At 45.2% G+C, this 23942-nt stretch overlaps 1 protein-coding gene across 5 annotated transcripts in view; it reads left to right on the top strand.

The window, feature by feature from the left end:
• Window positions 1-23942, top strand: part of LOC106610670 (protein quaking-A) — a 93684-nt gene that overhangs the window by 25232 nt on the left and 44510 nt on the right. For all 5 annotated transcript variants that reach the window (XM_014210118.2, XM_014210115.2, XM_014210116.2 and 2 more), the window contains exons 2-3: window positions 2211-2353; window positions 14817-14933. In XM_014210118.2, coding sequence (XP_014065593.1) covers window positions 2211-2353; window positions 14817-14933 — 260 coding nt within the window. The remainder of the gene's footprint in view (window positions 1-2210; window positions 2354-14816; window positions 14934-23942) is intronic.

The following is a 23942-nucleotide window of genomic DNA, read 5'->3' as shown; positions in this document are numbered from 1 at the left end:
CTCAGGCTGATTGCCCGGCCTTTATGTTAATGTGACATTTTAGCAGGAGGAAATAGAATTGGGCCGGGGGGAGCCTTTTGAAAAGAGAACGTGCTTGTCAGTGTAGAGGGAGGAACGTTACAAGTTGTTGGCCGGGTTGCCAATTTCTAAGCCTTTCAAACCTGATAAACCCTGGTGCCTGGCCCTCCTACAAATCCCTCCCTGGGAGGTTTGAACACACACACACACACACACACACACACACACACACACACACACACACACACACACCCTATGTTCTAGGCAGTATGAACCGCCACTCCACAGCTTACCTTTTAGCATTTCATCACCACTGAGTCCTGTGCCCATACGGTTGCAATAGCCAACCAAGGTCATCCCCCATGGTCCCAGCCGGGCCAAACGTTTCACAACGGAAAACAAAAGTTCACCTTTTCTTATTGGACAAATTGCTGTCCCTCCCTGATTCGGTCAGTTTTCTTCCATTTGGTGCCAAGATGTTCTGATCTATTGGAGCCTAATACTTTTCACTAAACCACATACTACACCCTTCTCTACTCAGACAGATCTTTGAGAATTGCTAAGTCCTGGCCCAAAAAATGTCAACGTTTTTAACTAATTGATTTGGTCTGGCCTAAGAAGCTTTCAGTCCTTTATCCAGGGAAGGACCTAGCTACTTAGACGTATTGTCCGCACTCCCCATCCCACTATTAATTCATAGATCGACAGCTAAATAGATTTGTCATGTCACTCTAATGGGGAGGACTTGTGTCATCTCAGTGGTCTGCTCTGTAACCCTTGAAGGTATGGATCAAACAGATCTGTGAGATTCTCCTGAGCTGCTTGCCAGATGTGCCTTTTTCTATGGTCAGGAAATCCCTTTCAACAGGCACTTGTTTTTTGGTCTCTACGCGTGTTTTTTATAACGCCCTCTCTTCACAAGCCCCGCTGCTCTGGGTGGCGCTACAGCACTTGAGGGACTGTGGCATTTGGTTTTAGCATTCTGGTTGACTTTGGTGATTTCCCTCCCCTGCCATTCAGGATCTGGTATTGATGTCTATGATGCGGACGTTTTTAATCGAAGGGTTGCCTTTTGAGGCCCACCCCATGTTTCCTTCTACCGCTCTCCCTCAGATGGCCTCTGTTTCCTCCGCCTCGGTAGTTGTTGGGATCTCCCATTGGAGTCACGTCTCTCCCCACCTCCATTAGTCTAAAATGAACTCTCTCCGATCCACAGTTTGGCTAAACCTCCTACAAAGGTGCGCTTTGGGATTTTACCTCAATTGAATTAGGAATGCCGTGAAAGCTAAACATTTACTGAAATGCAGTGTGGTCCACAATGTGGGGGGAGGGGGCGCATAAATCTGAAAGAGGACATGGGCCTAGCTAATTTGTCAGGACCAGGCTCGAACATAACAGGCACTTTGGTTGAGGGATGGTTTGTGAACGTCAACTGGTGGTTGCGGAATACATTCATTGTTTAATGGGCCGTGTGTGTGGTCAGGGATGTGGGATGCAGCGTGACCAATGGTTGTCCATCCTGTAGTTGGTGTGTTAAGCTATAGAACAGTGTGCAGCCCTGTCCTTCAACTGGCCCAACTGAACATCATAAATGAATCCCATGTCTCGACACCCCCCTGGGGAGACACTGACTGCATGTCTCAGCTGTGTATATCGGGGTCTAGTATTTCTGAGGCTGTATTTGCACTGTAGGCAGTAATAGTGTGTGTGTGTGTGTGTGCGAGACCTGGAATTGTCTCGCTGTGGATTGGACCCTGCCTTTGGTCCATTTGTTTTACCGGACAGGCTGATCTAAACTGAAGGCACATCTCCCCTTGAATGATTGGCTCGCTCCTATTCCCTGTTCTTCTCTGCTGCTGCCCCCTCAAACGCACTATTTCACTAGACATACCACCAGACATGCTGTCTAAGCTAGCTTTAACCCCTCACGCCACAACTCCCTAGACCTCATCTAACAAATCCTCAATGGTTTGATCGAACAAACAGCAATGGGTCGTACTCAATAGTGTACACTGTAGTGAAACATTTCCAAACGTTGTGCAGTGGAAAATGAAAACGATTTCTGACGGTACCTTTCCTGTTTCCGCTTTGGGCCGACTCGTTTAGTTTTGTCTTGACGACTATTTTTTTTCCATAGCTTTAGTTTTGTTCTGCGTACAATCCTCAAACTGCGTGTTGTTTTTGTTTTTCAGAGATCAACAGAGTGAGGAAAGAAATGTACAATGACACTGCGAATGGCCTGGTAGAGAAACACCCTCTGGATTTACCTGAGGCCATGGGACCCATCATTCACCTGCAGGAGAAGCTCTTTGTGCCTGTAAAAGACTACCCTGACGTAAGTGATGACACACTATCTGCATGCACACTTAAACACTACATGAGCACACAGGCTACTTGTACACATGTGCAATTTTGGATTTAGCCCCATCAGTTTAAATGGCAGTTAAGTCACTGAAGGTCAAAGGATTCTTCTCTCTATTTTCTCCCAACTGTAACTCCCTACTATCCTTCGTTGTTACACAGAATACCATTGAATGCTACTTTGCCTCATAGTGTTGAACTACTCAAATGCCACATTTTCGCTCCACAAGTAGCCTGTTTGATGTTGCGGTATCATTAAAGGGAAATTCTACTCTGCAGCTGCAAGGCTAAATGAGCTGCCTCCAAAAGGAAAACCACACTCCCAGCTGTTTACGAGTTAGTTACCCAAATGGGCAGAGAGAAAGGAGAGGAGTGGGTCAGGAGGGGGGGTGGTGTTAGACTACCTTTCTAAAAATACACAGGAAGTTGAAAATTGCCGGCTTACCACTCGAGCCCTGAATAGCCCCTGGCAGCGTCCAGCATTGAGACCGGACGGGGTGGAGAGGATGGTTATGGCTGGATAGAGGGCACTGCAAAGACCGGTCTGGATAGGAGCAGACTGGCACTGTTACACTAGCTGCAGACGTCATGGCTTTGGGACAGTGGTGGGGGTTGAGGGCCATGGTGACAATGTCGGAGATGTGTGTGTGTGTGTGTGTGTGTGTGTACACTGACTGAGGAGTTTGACAAGTGGGGTCATGAGGTGTGGATGGGCGTGTGCGTACCTTTCCCCGGTCAGCCACCATCCACCTGTGCCCGGTACTAATCGTACTGGGTGTCACAGAAGGATGCCGGTGTCACGTCTCTAAGAGCAACATTTCTCTCATCCCCCCCCCCCCCCCCAGTCGCTCGGATTGGGAGGGAGAGGCCCAGCCAGGCGTGAAATGCATTTTCCCCCTGACAGCGCTGATAAAGGGACCCACTCTTCCTGCACCCCAACCTGTTCCAACATAGTCTTCCTGCTAGTCCCACCAGGCCCTACATACCTCTGGCTTAGCCTAATATCCAGGCCCTACAACAGCCCTAAATACGATTCCAAAAGCCATCAGTCGATCCTCCTAAATCGAACAGCTTCTTCTAGGAAAAACTGGCGCCGTGACATACTAATGTCTCGCCATTATCCAGACTTTCAACCGATATAGAGTTGAAGTTTACATACACACTTAGGTTGGAGTCATTAAAGCTAGTTTTTCAACCAGTCCACAAATGTCTTAACAAACTAGTTTTGGCAAGTCGGTTAGGACATCTACTTTGCATGACACAAGTAATTTTTCCAACAATTCTTCAGACAGATTATTTCACTTACAGTAAATTATATCACAATTCCAGTGTGTCAGAAGTTTACATACACTAAATTGACTGTGCCTTTAAACGGCTTGGAAAATGGCATGGCTTTAGAAGCTTCTGATGGGATAATTGACATCATTTGAGTCAATTGGAGGTGTACCTGTGGATGTATTTCAAGGCCTACCTTCAAACTCTGTACCCCTTTGCTTGACTTCATGGGGAAATCAAATTGTAGACCTCCAAGTCTGGTTCATCCTTGGGAGCAATTTCCAAACGCCTGAAGGTACCACGTTCATCTGTACAAACAATAGTACGCAAGTATAAACACCATGGGACCACGCAGCAGTCATACCGCTCAGGAAGGAGACGCATTCGAATCTCTTAGATGAACGTACGTTGGTGCGAAAAGTGCAAATCAATCCCAGAATAACAGCAAAGGACCTTGTGACGATGCTGGAGGGAACAGGTACAAAAGTATCTACATCCACAGTAAAACAAGTCCTATATTGACATAACCTGAAAGGCCACTCAGCAAGGAAGAAGCCACTGCTCCAAAACCGCCATAAAAAAGCCAGACTACGGTTTGCAACTGCATATGGGGACAAAGATTCTACTTTTGGAGAAATGTTCTCTGGTCTGATGAAACAAAAACAGAACTGTTTAGTCATAATGACCATCGTTATGTTTGGAGGAAAAAGGGGGATGCTTGCAAGCCGAAGAACACCATCCCAACTGTGAAGCATGGGGTTGGCAGCATCATGTTGTGGGGGTGCTTTGCTGCAGGAGGGACTGGTGCACTTCACAAAATAGATGGCATCATGAGGGAGGAAAATTGAGGATATATTGAAGCAACTTCTCAAGACATCAGTCAGGAAGTTAAAGCTTGGTTGCAAATGGGTCTTCCAAATGGACAAGGACCTCAAGCATACTTCCAAAGTTGTGTCAAAATGGCTTAAGGACAACAAAGTCAAGGTATTGGAATGGCCATCAAAAAGCCCTGACATCAAACCTATAGAACATGTGTGGGCAGAACTGGAAAAAGCATCTGCAAGCAAGGAGGCCTGCAAACCTGACTCGGTTACACCAGCTTTGTCAGGAGGAATGGGACATATTTGTGCTTACGGCAATGCCAGGGCTAAATTAGAGTTCCCCCTTGTGAATAGGATGAGTCACCATGTGGTCTGAGGAGCACTGCTCGACCACTCGCTCCCGTTCCCTTCATCTCTCTGTTGCTCCTGTCTTTCTCTGTCTCTGTGTGCGGAGTGTTTCTGGGGAAAACTAAACCGATGGTAGTAAACAGAACAGCACATGGCCTTAGTCACTTGCTGACATCAAACGATAGCAGAAATATTCAAATCCTGAAGCCTAAAGAGTGTAGCCAGCTATTATTTCTTTTGATTACCACTGCAGTTTTCCAGTCAGATATTCATTGTTTTGCCAATGCTAATCTTTTCATAGAGAAAGGGTGAAATATGTTAGTCTAGCTGTTAGCTTAGCAGCTAAACAGAAGTGGGGCTAGCTGGGTTGCCTTCTGTGACCCGAGGGCCTGGAAAAAGGGGGCCTACTTTCTCCTAGGTCAGACAAGCTATCCCACTCCTGTCTAAACAATTGTTCTGCATTCAGAAATCCCAGCTGTTCTGAGGTACAGAATAATAAAAACAGGTCTTCGCTGTTCTGAGGTTACTGTAACGATTATTAGCTGAGGAGGATTTTCTTCCTCACGTCGAGGACTCAAGGAGGATACATATTCTTACTGCGTCTCAAATGGCAACCCATTCCCTTTATAGTGCCCTACTTTGGACCAGGGCCCATCAGGCTCTAGTCAAAAGTAGTGCACTGTAGAGGGAATAGGGTGCCACTTGGGACGCATGCTTGCACTTGTAGAGTGCGCCGAGCTCACAAGACAATGGTTCTGCTTTCCAAGTCCACATATTGAGCTCTTGGCATGACACAGCTGCCACTGAAGATTTACCTTTATAATCCTTACCTCTTCTCTTTCCTTATTTCCCCCCCCCCCCTCCATTTTTATTTTCCCTTTCCCCATTTTCATATCCTCTTCCCCAGTTTCCACTTCTGTCCCTTTTTGTCCTCTGCCACTCCTTCCCCTCCCCTCCCCTCCCCTTTCCTTTCCATCCCTTCTTTCTGCCTCTTCCCTCATGCACGCTCTCCCTTCATCTGTCTCGTTACATCTTTCTCTCGCTCAGCCGTTTTCTTCCTCTCGAACACTCCATCCCCAATACCAAGTAATTAGATTGTCTTGGTCCCTTGCTGCAGTGCAGCATGTCAATTTCACCGAAATAACTTGTCCTGCCAAGATGACCGTGTTATAATTCCCTTTGCATGGAATGTGCACACTGAGGTGTGAGCTCTAGAGTACGTGTGTTTGCACACACAGATGTTTGCTGATGTCATCAGCACGGCACCTTCGAAGCCTGGCATCCCGTCACTCACGGAGGCGACTGCAGGTCGTGACAGGAGGGGAGTGATGGTCCATCAAATTCAATTTAGCCCCCTTGCAGCCTGGTATGGGCTGCAGAAACCCTCACCCTCATTTCTTCCTCTAATCTCCAAATGGAGTCACTTCACTCCCTTCCTTTACTCCCCCCATTTGTCTCCATTCCACACCCCTGAAGATCCCAATGGGTTCTGTGTAGAGTAAGGGATTGTGGAAGTCTTACTAGGCTGAGGTAAGTCTAGCCCCAACCTGCTTGAGGCTGCCTGTTGACTTTTATGAAATGGGACACCCTGTTGGACGTAGGCTGTTGAGCAACTGGTCTGGAAAACGGGTCAAACTAGAAAGGGTTCTTTTTTGGAGCCGTTGGCCGCCTATCGGTCCTCTGGCTGTGTTGCCTAAGCATGCTTTGGATGTGCACAAAATTGAATGACTAGGCTAGATTCCATCCAACATCAGTTGACAGACTGTTAGTCCATTATGCTGTCTTAAGGTTCAATAATGTTCTTCTGTGCCGCCAACTTAATTCTAGGATGTTTGAGGTCTGTTTTTATTATTCTGTATTCAAATAAGCCTAGTCTCCTCCCCTCCCCCACTAGAATGTGCTGTCTGGCGTGACCGTCCCTAACTTCACTGTAGTCTACCACGGCTGCTGTGGGTTTAAAAATAATTGTATTAGGTCTCCGCGGCTGCAACGGAACCTGTCGGCACAGTAACAGCTGTTTGAACCCCCTCTCCCAGTCTTAATTTGCAGGTTATTACGGGGGATTTTGAAATGGCTCCAATTGAGCATCTCAAATGACTTCCCAGTGTTTGTTGATAAATCGTTGCTTTAAAAAAACAATCGTGGTGGGCTCTTATTAACCTGTTTAGAAAGTGGAAGGTGTTTTATTTACTCCCTATTTGCTCAGAATATTTTGTCACTTTCGTGTTAGTCAGTTTTTGTATAGTTTTGGTAGGATTTGTTATTATCCCCCATTTGGAAGTCATTGAAGATTTTAGACTGCTGCCACCAAATGTAAGATTACATATGAAACACTTAAATAGCGTTGCCGATGGTTAGGGTCCGTTTAGATTTTCCTACCCTCTTCTATTTGTGGAGATGACACCTACCCTCCCTGTAACAACAATGACTTTACACTAAGCGACCGCATCGTGAAAAATAGTCATGTTTTTTTTATTTTTTATAAACATGTCACAATTAATCTGCCTCAATAGAAAACCGCTCCCGTTCAGCATAAATCATTCTGTGGGCTGGAGGGAAAGGCTCTGAGTGAGCCTGAGTGAAATAATGCAAAATAGAGTGCCGGTGTCATATCTAGTTAATTTCTGTGTGCAGAGCTGATTTTTTTTTTTTACCTCAACGATCGCCGCTGCTAGGGACATTAGAGGCCACTGTGGACACATTCTTTTGGCAGGTGGGCAAGAAGCCTGCAGCAACACCCACCCCTCTGTGTCATTGGGTGAGCGCTGCGACAAGTAGGCGTCCTTTTACCGAGTGACAAGGGAGAAAGGAAATGCGTTAGGAAACAACACGTATCCTTCTGGTGTACCACTCTCCCCATCAGCCATAATGATCAGTCAAGGTCCCACTGCCATTTCGGCTCCATTGTCTTCTCTACAACCAGCAGGTCTTCACAACCTAGCAGGGGCTAGTGGGATTGTACCATTACGCTCACCCCCATTTTTGACTCTTGGGTATTTTTTGTTCATAAAATGTGTCATGTATATTAGATGTAGTATATGGTTTGAAGGCGACCTTTTCACTTAGAAGTTTACTTGAGCCACAGAGTGAAAAGGTAATAATTTAATCAGAGGTAAAGAAGTTGGGCAAGAACTGAAGGGAGCGTGTTGTAGGCGGTCTAGTGCACTGACCCTGGGCCGGGTCCCTCCACAGAGAAAGTAATTAAGCGGGCCCCCGTGGGAAATGTGTCATTAGACATGGCCACGCTCCACACTAATGGAACTGGAGATGGGCTGGTAGGAACTCATTTGAATGGTTTTTAAAAAAAATGATAAATGTAACTTTATTTAATTTTTCTGAGGATGGAGATTGAGGATTTCTGTACTCTACCTAAAGCCTATGATCTGTCACAGCCCAAACATGGTTTAAGTCTGGTTGGAGTGGATTAGTGTGTGTTGATCAGAGAAGGCCTGATGAAAAGAGGGGGAAGAGTCAAAAGATGTTGCGATGAATGTGGATCCAGATCTGTGTATGCATTTTCCCTGTGGTGTAGACTAGTGAGAACGAAGTGTAAAACAAGCAAGTTCTTCATGAGGGATCAAACATCAGTAATTGACCTGTGGCGGGTGGATTAAACATGATGCAGGAGGCACTCCGCATCCCAACCACCACAGCGACTGCTGTCGGAAGGCAATCAGCAAGCACACTCATTCACTTACCTTTGGCCTACACACATACTCGTGCGCAAACACACACACACACACTCCCTACCCACTTGGCCTTCTTACATGCTCCATTCACACCCAGCCTGTCTGTAACAATCTACATACAGAAATCATACCAGTGTAATGTTGCATTGACTGTCAGTGTTTTTGTCTTCTGGAAAGAGTTTGAAATCTGTTCAGGGGCATCCCAGATTTGTTCTGATCCTGTTTAGCTCTGCAAGCACAGTGTGAATTTAGTATAACCCCAATTAAAGGAACTGACTATACTTATTTGAATATCTCACTTGCTGATGGAGATTGGGCTGTATCGTCTGCACAGTATATGCTCTGCTCTGACTCAACGCGCTCAGCCTCGTCTGAGGGTTTGTGATTGACTTGTGCTGATGAACTCGACGCTCTGATGAACAGTTATTGAGATTTTTCGGCCTCTTTGCATATTAGGCCATGAACTTTTCCTTCTGTGCCAATCCTCCATTTTCTTCCCCCCCCCCCCCCACCCCTTTGCAACTCAGCCTGTTTCCTCTGCTGCAACCCCAAATAAACCCCCCAAACAAATGTATCAAAGGCAAGCTGATTAGGTGCTAAATGTGTGCTTTGATGCGAAAATTTCTCAAGTCGAGTATCGGGTCACATTTTCACGCTTGCTTCTCCAACTATCCTCCCTCCCTCAAGACTCAGGGTACAATCTTATTCTGGGAATTAATCTCGGACCACTGCAACTATCGCGGTACAATTACCCATCCTAGTCCCCCTTGCCCAGGGTTGTGTTCATTAAAGCACATGGTAGCAAAACATTCTACAACAAAAGTTATTGGACAAGTTCAGATAGTACCTCACTGCTTTTGGAACGTTTTCCATTTTTGTGCCCTACAGAACATGACCCAGGTAGAGCAGAGGGTGTTAATTTGTTAGCCCTGGTGGCACCAGTCCTGTGTGAGCCAGGGTCTGGGTTGGAGAACGAGAACCCTCCAGATGTGCCCAGGCACTGTTACTTGACGGAGGTTAATTAGTAATGGGCAGGGGCAGCGCCGTGCTCCAATCACTTGTTCTCCCCCTCTCTTGTCTGATTGGGGGAGGGGGGGGGGGGCACGTGGGCATGGAGCATAGCAAAGGTGAAAAACGGATTAATTGAATGATACGCCGGCTAGTATTAATGGTTGAGCCACCGATGAATTAATGATAAACCCCAAATGTCACCTGGGAGACGGCATGTACTGTAAGAGGAGTATTGATTTATTCTTTGGGGGGAGAGAGACAGAAATGCAAAGGGAGGCCTGGATGTGATGCAGCACAGGGAAGAAAGGTCTGAGTTGCAGACTGCAGCTGACAGAAATGCAGGTGGGAGTGGACTTTGTTGGTTGAGTAGAGGTGAAAGTATACAGCCCTGTCTGTGGTGTGCTGCCATATATGTGCAGCAAATAGTGTTTTGTGTACCTGCAAGACCTCTGCTTGGTAGGGCTCCTATGTACAAGGAGTGTTATTAGGAGAGCAGCAAGAGGGGGGGGGAATATCCTCTGTGGTTTGAAGGTCACTTCTGCGCTGAGTTTGCCAGGCAGCCAGTCATGCTGCTGATAGACATGTCTACAGTGCATGGGGAGAGGTTGTAATCATGTTCTGCAATGTAAATGTGTTCCAACAGACAATACTCATCTCCCCTGGTAAAAGGAACCGGGCAATATGGATATGTGGCACAATAACCCAGGGTGTCTGAGTTCTTGGTGGGAAACATGTCGCAACTCTGTGCAGTGCATTAGGTAGACATTCTAGTTGCACTCATCTCACTGTATGAAAAGGGTCGCTCATTTACACAATTGGCCTAAGGTAATTATTTGTTCTCATCCCTGCTGCCCCCCCCCCAAATACACTCAGTGAGGCACATCGCCACTAACAAGTATAAAAATAATACACTTCCTTATCCAGAGCTGCGGTTGAGGCAAGCAAATATTTTTACCTTGTATACGTCCTTAAACTGGTAACCCGCCTGCTCCCTGCTTCGGGACCCAGGGGAGCCAGTCAACTTCAGAGCGAAGAGCGGGGCGTAGGCAAGGAGTTTCTCTCCGTGCCCCCGGTCAACCCCCTCCGCCTGCCGAGTGCTGATAAGGGGGGTAAACAAAGCGCCTTTTTAATGTCACTCTAAGCCCCCGTCCTGGGAGGCCCTCGGAAGTGGGGGCCCAGGCAGGGGGAGGGCGGCGGCTGTGTGAGTGTTGATTCGCAGGGGCTAGAGGAAACTGAGATGAAAGTCAGGGAGAGAAACTGGTGGCGGAAGGTCCCAGTGTCTAATCTCCTAATGCCTTAAATTAGGAAAGGGAATTGGCTGCTCTGAGAACGGCCTCCGCAGAGAGCCAGCGGAGTTCTTGTTGAGTTTGCAAAATAAATAGATCGCTTATGCATGCATTTCATTCAACAGATACAAAAAAAAAGAGATGAGGAGGTGGCGGGATGGAGGTTCATAGCCTGAATTTGCAATTTGTACAGTCACTGCTGGAAATCAAATCAGTTTCTCTCCAGTGATTGACAGAATTGATGGATGCTGATTATATGGTTGGTTAGTCAGCCCGGCAGTTGGCGCTGCTCATATTTACCATGCGTTTTAACTAGATGGACGTTGTCTTGTTATAGTACCGCCCTGTGGCCATAGCTACCAGTTGTCAGCCATGTTTGACTGTTGAAAGGGATGTGACACCTGCGCACATACTGACTTGTTTAGCCAAACGTTCCTTGCATGCCACCAAACCTTCAGAATTTGTAAGTCGCTCTGGATAAGAGCGTCTGCTAAATGACTTAAATGTAAATGTTAAGTGCCCCTTTCTGGCAATTCAGTGGGATGAAACTGGTAGCGTGACCTTTGGCCAACGTGACCCCCCCACACACGTGTCTTTGGTTTAGAATGGTCGGATTTCCTGGCACAGCCTCTGACTCATTTTAGAACACAACCGCTTTATTTTAGAAAGGACGGGAGGGTATTGACTTCCTGGCAGTTCTTGGAACTACAACCACCTCTCTGATAGGTCAGACATTTAGCTTTTTGTATTTTATACATTCCAATGGCTTATGAGGGTGGCTACCTCAGTTGGTAGCGCATGGCACTTGCAATGCCAGGGTAGTGGGTTCGATTCCCACGGGGGACCAATATAAAGATGTATGCATTCATTATTGTAAGTCGCTCTGGATAAGTCTAAAAATGTCGTCATTTAGCAAATGTTACCACCTGAGGAAAAATGTAGAATCTTTGCTGCAGCATAGACTGTTCCACGATGAGCAATAAGGGGTGATTTTAAAAAGAGGGTTGGGGACAGTTCTTGCACATGTGGACTTCTGATATCAAGTCCCCTGTTTGTTGAAGCATTGCTTCTTCCTCTATGCTGTTGAATTATGTGATGAGTATCGTATTTCTGTCCTAGACGTTTGTGGCCCTGCGTTAGCTGACATTTATGAGCAGCGCTGCATTTTCCTGGAGTGGAGGGCGCGTTAACAGCTCGGCCAGACGCCTGCTCCCTCTTTTCTCGGTCACAACGGTCGCCATCACCAAACATGGCTGCTGCCCACGCGTCAGTCTCCATTACCAGGGGGATACTGAAGACTCACCCCCCCCCCCATCCCTCTTAAGAATAGATCTGTCCCACCCAACCTCCTCCACAACCCTATGTCCTTGAACCATTTATCACCACCCATATCATGCATGTCAAAGGGGTGTCTTTAAAGCCATTAGAAAAACTGGCTCAACTTTGGGAGGGACAGTGGGACCTGCCCTGCCCCTTGTGGTGGTAATTCCTGTCTTGTCCCAGTATTCAAAGTGAGCAATTCCCCAACTTTCCAGCAAGCCCCTGCTCTGTCATGTACAATCAGCATCAACATATTCATAGCAAGGGAGAATTCACTTCTATCTTGAGAGCAGTTGCAGAGAGATCCATGGTGAAAGGATATTTCTCTATCAGTATAGGAACTCCTTTCATAACCGACTCGCCTCAGATGGGGATTAGAGCTGCTAGTGTGGGTTTCTCTGGCTATGTCTTCAAATAAACAGAGCACAGTAATTGGCCAGTAATTTATAGTATACCACGCAAGCATTATTTGTCACTGGCTGGGGTTTGAGAAACATTGAGCTTGTCTGACCTTAAATATCCATAGCCATGCTGACAGACGGTGTGAATTATCATGCAGTGTGCACTGTCAAAGACATTAGCTCTAGCTATTTTCTTATCTTATGACAGAGTAAGCTTGGGCGCACTAGCTAGCTTTAAAGGTTATGCTTCACCCAGGGACCTTGCTCCTGTCGCCTCAGTCTATGAGCATGTGCTTCTGATGCTAGACTGATGGCGGAAGGCCATTGGTGGCCGACCGTGGGTAGAGGCTGTGCCTGGGAGCCAGTCCTCTTGTCGCCTTCTGCTTCCCGTGTGATGCAGACCGACAGTTCGCTCCTCCGCTGCCTAAGGTGGCAGGGTGATCGGAACACAGCCAGAGTTTATCGCTATATTCTCTACTGGGTGACTAGAGGGGGCAGGAGGACAGGTGCGCCCTGCCATCACCACCCCCACACCAGTCTAGTGACTAGAGTTTGCCAAACAGACGTTGGCCTAGCCTGCCTGCTTGTCTACGCCAGCTCCACAGTAACGTAATCCACAGGGAAGCAAAGGGTCTGGAAAGGTTAGGCCTTTGTTAGTAGGCAACTCCTAGAATGATATGTTGTCTCAGATGTACACAATGCTGGCCTTGTAGACTTCATTTCAATTTTGTTGAGGAATCAGTAAGCATGGATTTCATACCTAATAAAATTGTGCCAACCATAACTTAGTGCTGTGCCATATGAACATTGAGCAGGTCTAGGAATTTTGTATGAGTGCATAAATGCCTCTCTGAATAGTTATGGATCTCATTCCCGTCACGTTCTCAGCTTAGCACTGCATGTGGTAAACATGCCCAGTTTGTTTACCTTTTCAACTGTCTTCCCTTCTCTACCCATTCTTCTGTTTTTATTTAGGCAAAAAATTGTTGTGGATTATTTTGGACATTGTTCCTTTATCCTAGTGGAAACCAGTTTCAAGTGGAGAGGATTACGTCTGTAAATACGTTCCCTTTGGTACAAAGCCGCAAAGCCACTCACGAGTGAAAGGGCCTCGATAAGAAAATTGTCGAGCAGAGCCTTCACCTCCTCACACCCCCCCCCCACCATAATTCCCTGAAAGTAGTTTCATTTCTATTTTCCCCTCAAATAATTCATTTTCAGCCTGCTTTCTGGTGAGCCCAGTGTGGTTCCGTAATATTTGCAAGGCAGCAGGGTGCACCGTCGGGAACGTGCGACTTGTACCTGTGCTCTTGAATTTATTCTGTTTTTATATTAGGCCAGGAAAAAGAAGAGGCCCTTAAAGGTCACACTGGTTACTTGTTGTCTGTAATCTGCTGTCGTGGTAGCAATGAACCGATATCACATGTTGAGCGCTATGGAAGAGCAGAGCAATAGAGGTTGACTGAAGCTTATTAAATGAGGGTTTGAACAATTCTATGTCTGCATTTCAAACTCAAAGTAGACAACCCTTGGCCCTAAACCCTCAGCCCTTGAATGACATTTTACATCGTCATATCCTTGCCCAAGTGAGGGAGAGTGATGATCGGAGAGGCGACGTCCTTGGTGGAAATCTTGAATCTGAGCTTAAAAACAACCAACCAAAAGCTATTAATGTACCTAGTAAGCTAAAATATCTAGCTAAAACTCCTGTCAGGTAGCTAGATAGTTTGGTAATTTATTCCAATACATTTCAGAATTGCAATGTTGTATAGGCTCCTCACTACGAGACCAAGCCAATTTGCCGATGCTAAAATCTGTAGATTTTGTTTGTTTAGGAAGCTAGCTTCATACTTTTCTGACATGCTGAAAATGCAGCCTTGTTGATTACATTTGACACTTCATGATTGCGAGTTTGACATGTCACTACAGTTTGCATTGAATTGTGGGTCATATCTGCCCCGCAAGTGACAAGTTGTTCACTAGCTCCCTTGAGCTAAATTGAGGGCTGAGGGGGCAACGTTGGTGAATTGGACCTCCACTTAAGAGGGCAATAAAACTGCATCTGTTTTCGACAGGGATTCCACCAAGGGAAAGGGGATAGAGCAAGGGCTGAGGGGGTAAAACATTTTTGATCTGCAGCCTGTGAGTCCTAAGTAATCACATGACTTCAGATTAGTAGGCTGTCACATGACAAATGATTCATAGTGCGCAAGTGATTATCTACACTGCAGTCTAAATGCGAAATACTCTTTGTACCTGTAACGTTTTTCTTCCCCCTCTCTGCAGTATAACTTTGTGGGCAGAATCCTGGGGCCTCGCGGACTCACCGCCAAGCAGCTGGAAGCAGAAACTGGATGCAAAATCATGGTGCGAGGAAAGAGCTCCATGAGAGACAGAAAGAAGGTGAGCTCATTGGTTTATTTGCTCCCCCCACCCTCCTTTTCCCTACTTAACTTTAACTTTTTGCAAAAACAGAGACTTGGATTTAAGACTCACTTCTAACCGGCTTGTTGTAAAACAGCCATTTTGATTAGTTACTCAACGCATGAGGTGGTTAGCCATGCGCCCCCCAGTAATTTTGGGCTATAGCCCACAAGCTAACGATACAGCCTACATAAAGCGTGAAAGATACTTGACTCTAGGTTATGGAAAGGCTTCTCAATGGAAAGTGCCCTCTAAAGTGACATGGGTAGGCCCGGGCAAAGTGCTGGGTCTATTCTGGGCTTGGCCACGGTGTGGTTCGGAGCTGTTTGGATTTCTGAAAGGGCACCAACGTCACGTGTCCTCTTCTCAAAAACCAGGGTTACCCAACTGATTTTATTTACCCACCTGCCACAAGTTTTCTGACAAACAAAATCATACTTTTTAATTTGTTGGACATAAGACTGTAAAAACACCAGCAAATCGGCTCCATTGTGGAAGTCTGTTCCAAAGTATTCCCGCGCATAAGAGGTGATCGTAAACAAATGTAAGCAAGGTTTAAAATTATTTTTGTCAAATCTGTTTTGCGTTTCTTGCTGTCAATTTGTATTCTACAAATTATTTGTAATTGTTTCTGCCCCCTGATCATCCACTTGAGAATTTGGCCCTTGGCTGAATATAGTTGATCTGCCATAAATCCTGGATATATGGCGACAACCCAACTAAAGGAAGGGTCAAACACAACGTTAGACTGATCTATCACTGTTACTACTTAGTTTTATGTGGAATTCTTGACTTTGCTGACTCCTTATAGATATAGTCCGAGACATTTCCGAGATATTTTGAAAGCAAATGTCAACCATTTCTACGACACCTTTCAAAACATTGACAATTCTTTTGTAGCTAGATTTTTGTATTTTGTAGCCAGATGTGTTCTTTTGGCTGGTTCGGTTCCTTCCCCCCCCTCTCCATCTGCCGCCTCAGTGTAGTTAATTTGTTAGGCAGCAGTGCTACATTACATGCATTTGCATAAGTAAGGCGGGAGAAGTGTACTTTATCCCCTCCACGATGGACCCCCGCCTGCCTGGAGGCTCTGCTGCTTCGCTAGAAGAGGGGCAGCAGCAGAAAGCAACAATGGGAGAATGCACAAGGATTCCCACCGGAGCCTCACTCCTAGAAGCTCCAGTTTACAGCTCTAGGGGTGGATAACTTGTATCTTTCTTTAACACCACCCTCATTCTTGGCTTGTTTTCCATTTATTTTAATCTCCCTTGGCGTCTGTTCATTATCACAGCGCTGGTTAGTTTTTTTTCTGTGCTAATTCTGATCTTTTTTCAGAATTCGATTTGTGCATTAGAGGTTTTACACACAAATGCCAACGCACACCTCATTTAGATGACTGCTCCTCGCAGCACATCTGATAAGATTATAAAAGTAAAGGTTTGATGACCCATGGTAGCTTATCTCCCTTCATTTGTCTTTCTATGGCCCTGAGACCTGTCTGATGCTCGCTGCAATTACAGGCCGATAAACGGACCAGCAGTTTTAACTGCCTCTAATAAATATGTTTCTGGAAAAGACAAGGGTGATGCTTTTAAGAGTGTAATATAAAATGAAGGAGTAACAAAATATTAATATAGATTATGCCTCGTAAGTTTGATTTTTATTTCTGTTCCAGAAATGGACAATTTCTGAGGGAAAAATTTGACTGGAGCTCACACGGGTGAGAATGGGATAGTAGGTATGGGAGGCATGGGTGTAACTATAAGAATGTATTTTCAATCAGCTTACCTGAAAATAAGTGTTCACATTAATTAATTAAACCCTCTCCACCTCTTGTCACCCCTAGCACTTCCACTATCAGTGCCACACGGGAGAGCATTCCTCCCTCATAACCAAGGATGCCTTCCCTCTGTCAGCCAGCTATAGTTTCCACTCCCTGAACGGCCCTGTGTTCTCCCAAACTTCCCTGGAAACAGAGGCAGCAGGGGATAATGCAGTCTGTTTATTCAGGAGCCATTACCTCTGCCGTTTTTCAGCTCTCAATAATTCAGTTTGCAGCTCCCTCCAGGGGCAGGCCCAGCCCGCCAGTGGCTGGAGCAATGGGGAGGAGGCAGGGGGGGGGCAGTATGTGTCAGAGCCGGGGGGGGGGCAGTATGTGTCAGAGCCGGGGGGGTGGTGTGTGAGTTAATGTGAGAGAAATTGAGCCATGGCTGCAGGGGACGAGAGCCCCAGGGATGCCACTGGGGCTGGGCTATTTGAGGTGGCAGGTTTTCGCTGGGGCTTATTCAAGAAACTCCGGTTCTGGTGGATGCATATGCACGTAGGTCAACATCCTATTTAAAGTTGTTCAAATGACAACTACTACAAGACCACATAAATACCACTGAAGTCACTTAGACGTGTGCACCAATTAGCCAAAATTCTGAGCTCCATGCATATTGACTTCCGCTCTGTTCTGTCCACCCCCACAGGCCTCTGATGTTAGAAATTGTACAGATTGGGTAATTGTGCACTTGACAGCCCAAATCTTTTAAAAAGGCAATGCAACGTTTATCGCCCACTCACAATAATGACGCACGTCTGTCAGCCGTCTTAAGTCACCACCCTGCCCCCCCCACCTCACCATGTCTCTGAGCCTTGATGTGGCAGTGCAGACAAGGGAGGCAGAGGATAATAACTTGTCCCTCAGGTGACGCTCTGTCCTCTGATCAAACAAGGCCTAAATCACGGGGGACCTCTGCAAACACAGGGGAAAAAGATCTTACGTACTGGAGACAATGTGTTTACGCTACTATGATCACAACCCAACTCCTGAAGTACTGTGCCTTTTTTGAAGGTGGTTCTGAAAACTTTGTCGTTTTTAAAATAAAAAAATCAGGGCCTAGTTTGTAGTTGCCTCTAACCATGCCTTCAGATGCGGCTCACTGCAATGGTCTTTCTGTAGGAGGTGTTGCAATTCCAAGTTGGGTTCCAAGTTGGGAAAATCGTCAGTGCAATGCCCAGAATTTCAACGCCTGGATTGGCAATTGATATGATTTGGCACTGCAAGCACACTTGGATTTTTCAGACTGAGGTGACTCTTCCCAGATACAGCTTGACCAACGCTTGCTCATGCTTTATGAAGCTTGTATGAGAGCTTTTAGACTACAGTTCCTTCTAGTGCTTTAGGAACTGTAGAGAAATGTCGTCTTGGAAAAGATGGAGGTGGAATTCAGAAGCGCTTGGACATGGCAAAAGCAGTTGGGACTGTGATATAATTTATAAGCGCTTCAACTTAGTTCCCCTTTTGACAGGTATTTAAGAGGGCTCCTTAACCTTTCTGCGAAGGGGGTTCCGCTAGTGGAACACCTGGCCTACAGCCAGTGAAATTGCAGGGCGCCAAATTCAAACAGAATTCTCATAATTTAAATTCCTCAAACATACAAGTATTATACACCATTTTAAAGATGCTTCTCGTTAATCCAACCACAGTGTCCGATTTCAAAAAGGCTTTACAGAGAAAGCACACCATGCGATTATGTTAGGTCAGCGCCTAGCCACAAAAAAAACCATACAGCCATTTTCCAAAGAAGGAGAGGTGTCACAAATGCAGAAATAGCATTACATTTAATCACTAACCTTTGATCTTCACCGGATGGCACTCCCAGGACTCCATGTTAGACAATAAATGTTTGTTTTGTTCGATAAAGTTAATCTTTATGTCCAAAAACCTCATTTGAAATTGGCGTTATGTTCAGAAATGCATTGTCTTAAACATCTGGTGACAATGCAGAGCCACATCAAATTACAGAAATACTCCTCATAAACATTGATATAAGATACAAGTGTAATACATACGATTAAAGATACAGTTCTTGTTAATCCAGCCGCTGTGTCTGATTTTCAAAAAGGCTTTACGGTGAAAGCACACCATGCGATTACGTTAGGTCAGCGCCTAGCCACAAAAACCATACAGCCATTTTCCAACCAAGGAGAGGTGTCACAAAAGTCAGAAATAGCATTAAAATTAATCACTTACCTTTGATCTTCATCTGATGGCACTCCCAGGTCTCCATGTTAGACAAATGTTCGATAAAGTTCATCTTTGTCCAAATACCTCCTTTTTGATCGTGTTTAGTCCAGTAATCCAAATGCACAAAGCGCGGGCACAGTCAAAGTTCCATTTGGGTTCGTAGAAACATGTCAAACAATGCTTCTAATCAATCCTTAGGAAGTTTTTATCATATTCAATGTTTCAACCGGACAATACTGTTTTCATTAGAAAGGAAAGGGAACGGAGCTTGTGCTCACGGCCACGCGTGACTAAACCAAAGGCTTTCACCTGGGCCATCTACTTAGAGTGCTCTTATTCGCTCCCCTTTCACAATAGAAGCCTGAAACAACTTCTAAAGACTGTTGACATGTAGTGGAAGCCTTAGGAAGTGCAATCTGACCCCATAGACACTGGATATTCGATAGGCATTCATTTAACCTCTTACATCTAGACGTTCCGCTAGCGGAACACTTGCTCCAATATCCAATGATGGGCGTGGCGCGAATGACAAATTCCTCAAATACAAAACTTATATTTCAAACATAGGACTATTTCACAGCATTTTAAAGACAAGACTCTCCTTTATCTAACCACACTGTCCGATTTCAAAAAGGCTTTACAGCGAAAGCAAAACATTAGATTATGTCAGCAGAGTACCCAGCCAGAAATAATCAGACACTCATTTTTCAAGCTAGCATATAATGTCACAAAAACCTAGAAGACAGCTAAATGCAGCACTAACCTTTGATCTTCATCAGATGACACACCTAGGACATTATGTTATACAATACATGCTTGTTTTGTTCATATTTATATCAAAAAACAGCTTTTTACATTAGCATGTGACGTTCAGAACTAGCATACCCCCCCGCAAACTTCTGGGGAATTTGCTAACAATTAACTAAATTACTCACGATAAACGTTCACAAAAAGCATAACAATTATTTTAAGAATTATAGATACAGAACTCCTCTATGCACTCTATGTCCGATTTTTAAAATAGCTTTTCGGTGAAAGCACATTTTGCAATATTCTCAGTAGATAGCCCGGCATCACAGGGCTAGCTATTTAGACACCCAGCAAGTTTAGCACTCACTTAAGTCAGATTTACTATAAGAAAAATGTTATTACCTTTGGTGTTCTTCGTCAGAATGCACTCCTAGGACTTCTACTTCAATAACAAATGTTGGTTTGGTCCCAAATAATCCATTGTTATATCCAAATAGCGGCGTTTTGTTCGTGCGTTCAAGACACAATCCGAAAGGGTAAATAAGGGTGACGAGCATGGGACAATTCGTGACAAAAAAATTCGAAATATTCCATTACCGTACTTCGAAGCATGTCAACCGCTGTTTAAAATCAATTTTTATGCCATTTTTCTCATAAAAAAGCGATAATATTCCGACCGGGAATCTGCGTTTATGTAAACAGACGAAAGAAAATAAAGCATGGGGTCGACTCGGGCACGCGCCTAAGCCCATAGTACTCTGATCGGCCACTTGCCAAACGCGATAATGTGTTTCAGCCAGAGCCTGCCTCGATATCATTCAGCTTTTTCCCGGGCTCTGAGAGCCTATGGGAGCCGTAGGAAGTGTCACGTTATAGCAAAGATCCTCAGTCTTCAATAAAAAGAGCCAAGATGAACAACAACTTGTCAGACAGGCCACTTCCTGCTTGAAATCTTCTCAGGTTTTGGCCTGCCATATGAGTTCTGTTATACTCAGACACCATTCAAACAGTTTTAGAAACTTTAGGGTGTTTTCTATCCAAAGCCAATAATTATATGCATATTCTAGTTACTGGGCAGGAGTAGTAACCATATTAAATCGGGTACGTTTTTTATCCGGCCGTGTCAATACTGCCCCCTAGCCCTAACAGGTTAAGGTGCCAAATAAAGTAACACGTGTAACTAACAGGATTGACGATTTCTTAAGTCAGCCATAAATCCCCTTGTGACAAGGGAATTGAAGCTTGTGTGCGAGCTTCACAATTTATTTATTGTTAAAGGTCCAATGCAGCTGTTATCTTAATCAAATCGTTTTTTGGTAACAATTTAAGTACCTTAATATTTTTATTTATTTATTTTAACAAAAATGGCTTCTTAGCAAAGAGCAATTTCTCAAGCAAGAATTTTGCTTGTACTGTCTGGGAGTGGACTGAGCGGAAAACTAGCTGTTACTGGCAGATTTGGACCGCTTTCTTATTCGTCTAACTAATTTGTCTGCAGGCAGGCCGGAACTCCATCGCACCAAAACAGGCAGAAATTTCAGGTGGCCTTTTCAAACAGCTTACACTAAAAGGGCATTATCATTTTCACAGTATTATTACAACATCATAGTGAGGACGTGTATAAAACACAATGACACTTGATCCAGACCAACTCCGCTACTGCTCTGTTGAATCGTAGGGCGTCTTGAGTTCAATGTAATTCAATAAGTCAACATTTTTCAGAGACTGCCATGCACGACTGCATCGATTGATTTTATAATGTGACTTTGGTGTAAGCAATCGAACTGTATAACATAATGGTAATCGTGAATTTGAAGGGTAAATCTCTGATAAACTGGGCAAATCAAGACAGCCTAGGCCTATTCACTATACAGTTGAATGCATATTCAATACGAGTGCATTGAGTTACTGAGCTTGTTTTGGCAGATTTCATGGGGCTAGGTTTCCCCTTCCATGTGGGACGTATTTTATTGAACTGATCAACATTGATCAGTACAGGTTCGTGCTTGTATTGTATAAGTGCGCGCTGTCTCTTTAACCAGTAAGGATGTAGTTCACGAGCAAAGTTCGCTGAGGCAAGAGATATTTGGGAGAGACGTGAGACTGATTTTTAAACGAATACTGTTTTGTTGACAAATGGGCAAATTTTGTGTTTCTAACACAGTTCTAGGGTAGTGAATTGAATCAAGCTTCAGCTGTAAGCGAGCAAGGAAAGATGGCGTACAAATCTGGAAGCTACTGGTATCTTCTTGCATTGTAAAGTGTTCTAGCCTGTATGGATATTTTGTTTGGCGTGCAGATTCTACATGCCATGTCGCATTATTAGTGTTTTAACACGTTCAGCATGAATGGGGAGTCAACATGATGCAGCCCAGACCCAGGCTCCCTGTGCAGGCTAAGTGAAGCCAGCACGGAGCACTCGTGCTATAAAGGGAGACATCGGCTAGGCTGAGACTTGATCCTTGAGACACACATTCTAGTACCGAGCAGTTTTTCATGCTCGAGTATCGGAATAAGTAAAGATGTTTCAGTATACAGCACAACACTAAATGATGGTGAAACTTGAAGAAATGTTGGAATTAAATGGGGGAAAATCTTCCCAGAAGTGAGAGGGACATCAATGCAGAATATTGGAACATACTAAGCCTTTATTCATATAAAATAACAGGTTTATAGAATTCTCCATGTGGTCTATATTAAATGTCACTTCATTTTATTTAACAGGCTTTTAAAATTCAATATTGGTGCACAATTTGTACTTAAAATGTAATATCCCATTTCGTGGAACAACCCAACTCCTTTGTTCCAGCCATAGCTAGCCTTACTTTGTTCTGTCTTGCCCTCTGTTTCCAAGTCCCTTTTGTCCCGGTGGCATTTGCGACTGAAGTGCATCACCCCATGGCTAAGAGGTGCCATCGAGGAGCCCTTGGGGACTGGGCGAGAGAGGGACAGCTGGTTTGAGACAGTCGCTTAGCTGTGAAATGTGCATTCTGGCACCGTGTTGATATAAATAGTAATTGTAGACTTGCCCAGATTAAATCTAGCACCAGCTGACCACGTGAGCTACCCCTGTCGAGGGCTGTGGAACTTTCCTCTTCCAATACAACAAACAAGAAGGGGCAGGTCAAATTACACTGGACATATGGTCAGCTATTTCTGTTGCCTTTTTTCCATGTGGCGTTTTCAGTGTTGGAGTATAACCTTGGTCGAGGATTTATTGAGTTCAAGCTTAGCCCCGCTAAGCTTGAGGTTCTGGGCGCCACACAAGCAAGTAATTGTTTTTCGTCCCCGTTAACATTAATATTTTGGCCAACTCGATTACTTGGCAGTTCCCTCTCAGCCGTTTAAGATGTCAGTAAACAGAATTTCGCCGCTCTTCTAATGGCCTTCCCAACATGCCCTGCCCCCTCTGTCCCACCACTCTTCTTCCCCCGTTTGTCATGCTGTCACTTTTTCCTCTTGAGGACACTGTGACCTTGTTCACAGCAAGCCACAGTGGGAGAGTGGCACTCCGCACTGCTCCCAGCCTTCCTCGCTTCCGCCCTTCCTGGGGTGTGACTGTGAATCCCTACGGTACTGGAGCTCTCTCTGGCTGTCTCTCTGTAGTCTTCACTTACTCACCATCTCCTCTTTGCCGCAGTCACACACACGCTCCTCAAAATGACCAGTGCTCAGAAAGTGGCAGGTGCAGTTCCACAGGGTGTTCGGAGGAGGTTGTGGCGGTTCAACAGACGGCTCCTGTCTTTCTCCACAAACTCCTCACCTCCACGCTGCCTGCAAAATAGGCCACAAGTAAAAACAGCCCATTGTGAAATAATTTTCTCAATCTTCTGCCTGTTTAAAGTATGCCCTCCTTCTCGTGGAATTGAAGAGCACGAGAGGAATATTGAACTTAATTTTCCCGCTGTGTTTGTTTGAGAGAGAAATGATTGTGTGGTAAAGTCATGGCAACGTCTCTCTCGGCAGAGGAGGCGGGCAAGCGGCGGCATGCCACTCGACTCTGGCTTGGCACGGCACGCGCCGAGCCGCATATTAGTAAGTGTCAGGTGGACCTCCCGCCGCGCCTCACAATGCATGGGTAGCAATTAGACACCTCAATTACCATGCCTAGTTCACAAATGAGCAGTGATCGGAGGAGCACCAGGGAACACGTAACACGTGTGTTGGGGGGGAACTGATGACACAGCATTAACACACACTGCCTAATTTAAGCTTTTTAGTCAGGG

The sequence above is a fragment of the Salmo salar genome, chromosome ssa09 (genome assembly GCF_905237065.1).
Source record: "Salmo salar chromosome ssa09, Ssal_v3.1, whole genome shotgun sequence".
Lineage (NCBI taxonomy): Eukaryota > Metazoa > Chordata > Actinopteri > Salmoniformes > Salmonidae > Salmo > Salmo salar.
The sequence above is the reverse complement of the archived record's forward strand: the minus strand, read 5'-3'. Positions and strand labels throughout refer to the sequence as shown.